Here is an 8,846-nt window from a genome sequence, read left to right as displayed (position 1 = left end):
TTTTGCACATCTGACCACCACCTAGGACAGTGGGACCCTAATCCTGATTAGGAACTTTGGTTTCCACTATAATAGTAAAATGCTTATTTGCATGGATTTAGGGCCTATAGGTACCCAACTGAGAGGGGTCCCACTGTGCTAGATGCTCTAGACCACACTGAGAGATGGTCCCAGCCTGTAAGAGGTTATAGTCTAACTAGACAAGACGTAAAAAGAAACAATAGTTCTCATTTTACAGATGGAGGACAGGCCAGCTTTTCAAGAAGAGCTGAGCACTTCTCCCTCCAGCAGAACTCACCAGAAGCAGTGGTACTCTGCACTTCTGAAAATCATGGTCCTGGTAACTTGCCTATGGTCAGGGACAGGGCCAGCTCCAGCTTTTTTACGTCCCAAGCAGCGAAGGGGGAGAAGGGGGGAAAAAAAAAAAAGCTGCCATGAGCGGCTTAATTCTTCGGTGGCAATTCAGTGGCCAGTCCTTTACTCCAAGAGGGACTGAGGGACCCACCATTGAAGACCCAGATGTGCCGCCCCTTTCCATTGCCGCCCCAAGCACCTGCTTCATTCGCTGGTGCCTGGTGCCAGCCCTGGTCAGGGAGGGGGCCATTGGGGTGTAACAATAGCAGTGGTGGCATTGCTGTGAATTGAGTTCAGACCTCCCGAGTCCTAGTTTAGTGCCTTAAAACAAGGCATTAATGGTGGGAGAGTGAACTACAATTCGCTACATGGATCTCTCCTTCTATGGAAGGAGAATGCACTAACACCAAAATTCTCACAAGTATTTAGTCTCCTAATTTCCATTGAAATCATCCTAAACACTGAATTAGACCCTGGACCTAAGAAACTATAATGGTTAGTGGTGCTCGCTCACTCGCTCTCTCTCTCTCTCTCTCTCACACACACACACTTCTCCTCTTCCCCACACCCCCAACCCAACAGGAAATCAGCCAGTACAATAAGAGTAGCAGCAATATCCTCATTTCTTGCTTTCTTCAGTTAGGACTGGGTAACAGTATTTTTCTTTTCATAAAATTGAGCATCATTAACTTAACAATTTTCCTTCCTGAAAAGGTGCAGCACGTTAAGGAGAGATGGTGGGATGTCTGGAAGCCCTCTTTGCTTGTTTCTTCCCTGGTAAGTTTACTGGACACATTAACTGTAGTTAGTGATTTTATTCGGTATTTATTGTTAACAAAAAATACAACATGGGCCTGAATCTCGAGTCCAGTGTAACAACTTGATGTTGGTGAAATCCCAATGAAGCCAATGGAATTGCACTGAAATAAAACTGGTGTTCTGAAATGGAGAAATGATGATCCATAATGCTGGATGATCCCTCACAGATAAAGGATCTGATTCTTCACTGCCCTGTACCTTGCGTAATCGTTCCCACCATTTTTGCCCAGGTGTAAATAGAAATTGATCGTTCACTCACACTAGAGATAGCGGCTTTACCCATTTTGCCCTTGCATTTACATAAATAGCTATACCAGCTGCAAGGCAATAGATAATTAAACCCATGTACATTCCTCAAGAACTTACAGGTTGCAAGGTCATGTGTGTGTTACTGCTCTTTGAAGAGGGGAATGTATCTAGGTGCTGTCTCCTCATGGTAGCTTTCTGTCTTTTTCCCTTCCAGCTGTTCTGTGGGCCATTCGGCTGGAGCAGGAGCAGATCTCTGTCACAAAGCAGCCACTTCAAGGCAGCTCTGCCACATTCACTTGCAAGGTGTTTGGTGCATCAGACTCTACCTACATCCACTGGTACCGAGCCCGAGCTGGAGAGTCCCCACAGAGGCTGCTGTACCTCAAACTCTCTGGGTCAGACTTAAAGCGAGAGGCAGGCTTCTCCAGTGACAAATTCTTAGCCTATGGGACACAAAGCATCTCTAACTTGTTGGTATACAAGCTGGAAGAGACAGATAGCGGCCGCTATTACTGTGCCACTTGGGATTTTACACAGTGCCACAAGCTTCCTGCAACCCTGCACAAAAACCACCACAGCTCTGTGTGTGGGGCTCAACTCTCATATTACTGCTGCAGCAGAGCAGGCTGAGTCCTGCGCCCCTCCCATGCACACTAGCCCACAGAACAGGCATAGTCTCAGTTCCACAAGCCACAGCCAGTGTGAACTCCCGTTCAGCCAGCCCAAGTCGTGTAGGGATTTGCCTGAGCCAGGGAAGTGGGAGTTTACCTAGTGGGTGGCACAAAGGTGACATCCAGTGACTGCCTACCAGTGCTGGCTCCATCTCTAAAGGCAGAACAAGTGATTGAACAGTCACTGCCCATTTGACTTCACAAAGCAATGAGTGACCAGAGACACTGGGGAGTGAGAGAATGAGGGAGAATGGGGTGGGGACAATAAATAACTGAGGATGGATGTGGGGGGGTAAAGTGAATAGGGAAGGTGAGGGAAAGACATTTTCTAAGTCAGAACAAACAGCAGTTTGCATCTCCCCTGGGAATTGTCAGCACATGTCCATGGCTGGAGCTGTAGTGTACACAGAATACAGGAGTTTTCTATTCAGTTTCAGTGGCCATACATAAAATAAGTAACTTGGCTCCTCTGAGTGCACACATATGCCATGCTCAAGGAGTTAAGACAAGAACAGCAGCAAAATTTATAGCTTACATGCTCTTCATTCTAAATATGAGAAGGACACAGGAAATCTTGGGGGGGCTTCCTTCCCATGGGAAAGGGCCCAATCCTCACATCCATCTGCACTGCACTCATTGCAAGACTGAGCTTGGTGACAAAGGTGGTTGGATGCCATCTCTGTGCCTCCATAATGCTGTGATCAGCTAGTGGCTTGTTTTGCTCCCACTACAACTTAGCACATTTAGTTGTGTCCTGCTAGGAATGGCCCTAAGGAGCCATTGTGGGAGTTAGGGATCACAGTAATGCAGTACCTCCCTCTAGCCATGTCCATTACAGCAGAGTGGAAATGGAATACCTTATCTTAGGTTCCAGGAATTCCAGACTGTCCTGAGAATGGATAGGTTTTGGTTCACACTCATGTCCTCTGATAGCTCATTTCACCATCAATTTTCTTTGACTGAGAACTTTTAATCATCATTACAAATGAGCAAATGAAACTGGTTATTGTATTGTTGATGGACGTGTGGGGCTCCGGTTAATATCAATAGATTATATATGGTACTCACTCACATATAATTTAGAGAGTCATTCATATGTATGTCACTTACAGACACTGTTCAGAATGTCCACTATAGATTAATATCCATTCAAGTTCTTGGCATGTATGTTAAGGAAACCATTTGGTCCACAACACATCATGAACGTGGGACATTTAAAGAAGTTTGGTACTTACATATATATTTCCAAAGAATTCATTAATATGTAGTTAAGGTTCATAAAATCAGAGAGGTTTGAAATGGAAAAGACCTATTACAGCATCCAGTCCATCGTCCTGCCAATGCAGAACTATTCCCAACAAAGTATTTTCTAGTGCTTTGTCTAGTCTAGTTTTAAAGGTCTCCCAAAATGGGGCTTCCATCATCTCCTTTGAGAGATGATTCCATGCCTGATTGAGATCAATGTCAGTAAGGTTTCTTGATATTCTAAGTTTTCCATATTTTCTCTGTCTTCACTGGTGTCTGAAACTCAACCCAGTTTTGAATTGTATGCAAGTTTTGTAAGTGTATTGTTCATGCCATCCTCTGCATCAGTACGGAAGATGTTTGGTGTTTCTTTTTTCTTGCATTAAAGATTGATTAATGCACTTGGAACTCTCCAAAGGAAATGTGCTCTATCCTGCAAGATACTGAGCTATTTCCAAAAGGTAGTGGGTGCTCTCATCATCATCATCTGTAGGCACTAATGAGAGGTGAGAGACTTCAGCACTTCCAGCATTACTTAAACCTAATTTTGTAGTGTAGATATACCCTATTTTATAGAAGTCGATTTTTAGAAATGAATTTTATGCAGTTGATTGCGTATGTCTCCACTAAGCGCATTAAGTCGGCGGAGTTCGTCCTCACTACCGTGGCTAGCATCGACTTACAGAGCAGTGCACTGTGGGTAACTATCCCACAGTTTCCACTGCCCATTGGAATTCTGGGTTAAGCTCCCAATGCCTGATGGGGGCAAAAACATTGTCGCAGGTGGTTTTGGGTACATGTCGTCAGTCTCCCTTCTCTCTGTGAAAGCAACGGCAGACAATAGTTTTGTGCCTTTTTTTCCACACAGACGCCATACCACAGCAAGTGTGCAGCCTGCTCAGCTCACCGACACCGCCGCTGTTGTGTCCTGGGTGCTGCTGGCAGCAGATGGTGCAGTAGGTCTACAAACCATCGTCATACACCGCTTCTGCTGCAACTCTGCTCTGCTGCTATTGCCTCAATAGTGAATTTCTCCATGTTTTTTCTCATGGGCTCCTGGGTACGTGTGTTCTTCCTTGGGAAATGTGCGCGGTGCTAACCATCGTCCTCCACCACTTTCGCTGCAACTCTGCTTTCCAGCTCACCTGATACCACGGCAAGCATGGAGCCCACTCAGCTCACCGCTGCTACTGTTAGCATTGTAAATACCTTGCGCATTATCCTGCGGTATGTGCAGAACCTGCAAAAGCAGGTGAGGAGGTGACGACAGCGCGATCACAATAGGACATGGACACAGACGTTTTTCAAAGCATGGGCCCTGGCCATTTGGACATCATGGTGGTAATGGGGCAGGTTCATGCCGTGGAATGACGATTCTGGGCCCGGGAAACAAGCACAGACTGGTGGGACTGCATAGTGTTGCAAGTCTGGGATAATTCCCAGTGGCTGCAAAACTTTCACATGCATAAGGGCACTTTCATGGAACTTTGTGACTTTCTTTCCCTTGTGCTGAAGTGCAAGAATACCAAGATGAGAGCAGCCCTCACAGTTGAGAAGCAGGTGGTGATAGCCCTCTGGAAGCTTGCAATGCCAGACAGCTACCAGTCAGTCAGGAATCAATTTGGAGTGGGTAAATCTACCGTGAGGGCTGCTGTGATCCAAGCAGCCAATGCAATCACTGAGCTGCTTCTATTAAGGGTAGTGACTCTGGGAAATGTGCAGGTCATAGTGGATGGTTTTGCTGCAATGGGGTTCCCTAACTGTGGTGGGGCGATAGACAGAATGCATATCCCTACCTTGGGACTGGACCACCTTGGCAGCCAGTACATAAACCACAAGGGGTACTTTTCAATGGTGCTGCAAGGGACATTTCACCAACATCAACATGGGATGGCTACAAAAGGTGCATGACGCTTGCATCTTCAGGAACTCTGGTCTGTTTGAACAGCCACAGGAAGGAACTTACTTCCCAGACCAGAAAATTACCATTGGGGATGTTGAAATGCCTATAGTTATCCTTGATAAGCCTACCCCTTAATGCCATGGCTCATGAAGCCATACACAGGCACCCTGGACAGTAGTAAGGAGCAGTTCAGCTATAGGCTGAGCAAGTGCAGAATGGTGGTAGAATGTGCATTTGGACATTTGAAAGTTTGCTGATGCAGTTTACTGACTCGGTTAGACCTCAGCAAAACCAATATTCCCATTGTTATTGCTGCTTGCTGTGAGCTCCACGATATCTGAGAGAGTAAGGGGGAGATGTTTATGGTGGGGTGGGAGGTTGAGGCAAATTGCCTGGCGGCCGATTACGCACAGCCAAACACCAGGGCGGTTAGCAGAGCACAGCAGGATGCACTATGCACCAGAGAAGCTTTGAAAACCAGTTTCATGACTGGCCAGGCTACGGTGTGACAGTTCTGTTTCTCCTTGATGAAAACCTGTCACCTTGGTTGACTCTACTTCCCTGTAATGCAACCAACCTCCCCACTTCAATCACCACTGTCAGAGGCAATAAAGTCATTATTGTTTCAAAATCATGCATTCTTTATTAATTCATCACACAAATAGGGGGAAAACTTGCAAGGCGGCCTGGGATGGGTGGGTGAGGAGGGAAGCACCTAGTGGGGTGGTGGATGAGGGGAGGAGGGAAGGACAAAGGCCACACTACAGTTCAAAACTTATTGAATGCCAGCCTTCTGTTGCTTGGGCAATCCTCTGGGGTAGAATGGTTGGGTGCCCATAGCCTTCCCACCCCCTCACTATGTCCCGCGTTCTTGGGTGTCTGGGTGAGGAGGATATGGAACTTGGGGAGGAGGGCAAGTGGTTATACAGGGGCTGCAGCAGTGGTCTGTGCTCCATCAGATGCCTGAGCATGTCAGTTTGTTCCCCCATTAGCCTCAGCATTGCATCCTGCCTCCTCTTAGCATGCTACTCCCTCTTCTCATCGCGTTCATTTAACACTTTCCTGGACTCTGCCATTGTTTGCCTCCATGCATTCCGCTCAGCTCTTTCAGTGCAAGAGGACTGCATGAGCTCTGCGAACATCTCATCATGAGTGCATTTTTTTCACCTTCTAATCTGTGCTAGCCTCTGGGCCAGAGATGATAGGGGAGAATAGAAACATTTGCAGCTGCAGAAGGGGAAAAAAAGGGAGAGTAATATTTAAAAGATACATTTTAGAAAATAAAGGGAAGACTATTTCACACTGAATCAAGTGATTCACATTACATAGCACACGTGCTTTCGCTACAAGGTCGCATTTTGCGTTTTATATTGAGTGCCTGCCAGTTTGGTGCGAGAAATCTCACAGGCTCAGCTGGGCAACAGAATTCGGCTTGCAGGCAGCCATGGTAAGAAAAAGGGTTTCGGCTTCTTCAACCTTCATAGAATCATAGAATTCAAGATCAGAAGGGACCATTATGATCATCTAGTCTGACCTCCTGCAAGATGCACAGTATAAGGCCCAAGGACATGGGAGGAAAGGTAGATGCTGCTATATGGTTTCACATGGTATGGGGCTGGCTGGGAGGCAGGGGGGGTACTGAATAAGATGGCAGGTGCGAAAGTAGATCTCTCTGAGATATAGATGAGAGATAGACTTGTGTAGTGGGGAGGAGCCAGTGGTGGGGTAGTACATGTAGTTACCAGTGACAAGGAGGGGGAGGGAGAGAGGAGAGAGGCCAGCTTTTAGTAGGTTGGTAATATATATAATAAAAAAAAATGAGTGTGGAGAGAAGTATCAAAACGACTAGGTAAATTCATGGAGACAGGGGTCCATCAGTCTATTAGCCAGGATGGGGGCAGATTGCTGGAGCACCTGGCATTGTCCACTTTTGGAGACAGGATACTGGGGTAGATGGACCTTTGGTCTGACCCAGTATGGCTGTTCTTTATGACCTCTGGTCTGCTGTGGTCTGGCCACACCTCCTCTCTCAGTCAAAATCATTTTCAAGACTGGGACAGTGAATTTCAACATATTATTTCTAAAGCAGATAACCTTTAGAGCTCCTAATTTCTATTGAGATGCAGCCCACACACACACACACACACACACACACACAGTGGAAACGGTTTCTAATAGCAGCACCCTCCTTTTCCATACCAAGCAAAGCCTGTTGGGTTGGCCATTTAAAAGGAGGGGCTACAGTTTTAGGGGGAATGTGCAGCACAATCCAACCCCCCCCCCACACACAATTCTCTGGGATAATCACTTCACCTGCCCCCTTCCCCCCACCCCACCCCACTGCGTGGCTAGTATCAGGGAAGATCCCAGTCAGCCGTGCACAGGCCTCCCCCCACTATGTGGCTAACAGCGGGGATGATTTATTTTCATCCAAAGGCAATCAGCCAAAGCCCAGGCCCATTTGCTGCAAGGTTTTGTTCTGCAATGATTCCAGACTACTTGCTATTGGCTTGGTGTGGTAAATTAATCATTAAACATGCTTGCTTTTAAGCCCTGTATTATATTTACAAAGGTACATTCACCAGAGGTTCCTTCTCTGGCTTCATGGTCCAGAAGTCCGCTTTGGGAGGGTATTGGCTCCAGGGTGATGAATAGTTCCTGGCTGCCAGGGAGAAGGGATTCTCCACTTGCCTGCTGTGCGCTATCCTCAACGTCCTCCACCTCATCTTCAGTCTCCCCATCCCTGTTGCATGAGACTCCCCCCTTGCAGTTGTCCACAGACAGTGGTGGGGTAGTGGCAGGGGCCACCCCCAGAATTGCATGCAGCTCATCATAGAACTGGCATGTATGGGGCTGTGACCCAGAGCAACCGTTTGCATCCTTTGTTTTTTGTTAGGCTTGCCTCAGCTCCTTAACTTTCACACAGCACTGCTGTGTGTCCCTGTTGTAGCCTCTGTCCATCATGCCCTTGAAGATTTTGGCAAATATATTAGCATTTCGTCTTTTGGAACGGCGTTCTGCCTGCACAGATTCTTCTCCCCATACAGCGATCAGATTCAGTACCTCCTGTTCAGTCCATGCTGGAGCTATTTTGCGATTCTGGGACTCCATGGTCACCTGTGCTGATGAGCGCTGCAGTCACCTGTGCTCAGCCGCAGCTCCAGGCACCAGCGCTCCAATTGCATGCCTGGGGCGGCAAGCTGCAGGGGGAGCCCTGCTGGTCCCTGTGAGGGCAGCAGTCAAGCAGCCTTCGGCAGCTTGCCTGCGGGAGGTCTGCTGGATTCAGCGGCAATTCAGCAGCGGGTACACCGAATCCGCGGGACCGGGGACCTCTTGCAGACAAGCCGCTGAAGGCTGCCTGACTGCTGTGCTTGGGGTGGCAAAAAAGCTAAACCCACCCCTGCCTGTGCTGATCAGCTTGCCACACTGGCCAAACAGGAAATGAAATTCAAAAGTTCCTGAGGCTTTTCCTGTCTACCTGGTCAGTGCATCTGAGTTGGGAGTGCTGTCCAGAGCAGTCACACTGAAGTACTCTGGGATAGCTCCCGGAGGCCAATACTGTTGAATTGCATCCACACTACCCCAAATTTGACCTAGCAAGGTTG

At 47.5% G+C, this 8,846-nt stretch overlaps 1 gene segment (V, D, J or C); it reads left to right on the top strand.

Moving 5' to 3' along the window:
- Window positions 1–1,056: 1,056 nt before the first annotated feature.
- LOC120397927 lies at window positions 1,057–2,315 on the top strand. The segment is given in 2 exon segments: window positions 1,057–1,131; window positions 1,637–2,315. Coding segments are annotated over 2 exon segments (459 nt in total).
- Window positions 2,316–8,846: the final 6,531 nt, after the last annotated feature.

This window comes from Mauremys reevesii, linkage group 2 (assembly GCF_016161935.1).
Source record: "Mauremys reevesii isolate NIE-2019 linkage group 2, ASM1616193v1, whole genome shotgun sequence".
NCBI lineage: Eukaryota > Metazoa > Chordata > Testudines > Geoemydidae > Mauremys > Mauremys reevesii.
The sequence above is the reverse complement of the archived record's forward strand: the minus strand, read 5'-3'. Positions and strand labels throughout refer to the sequence as shown.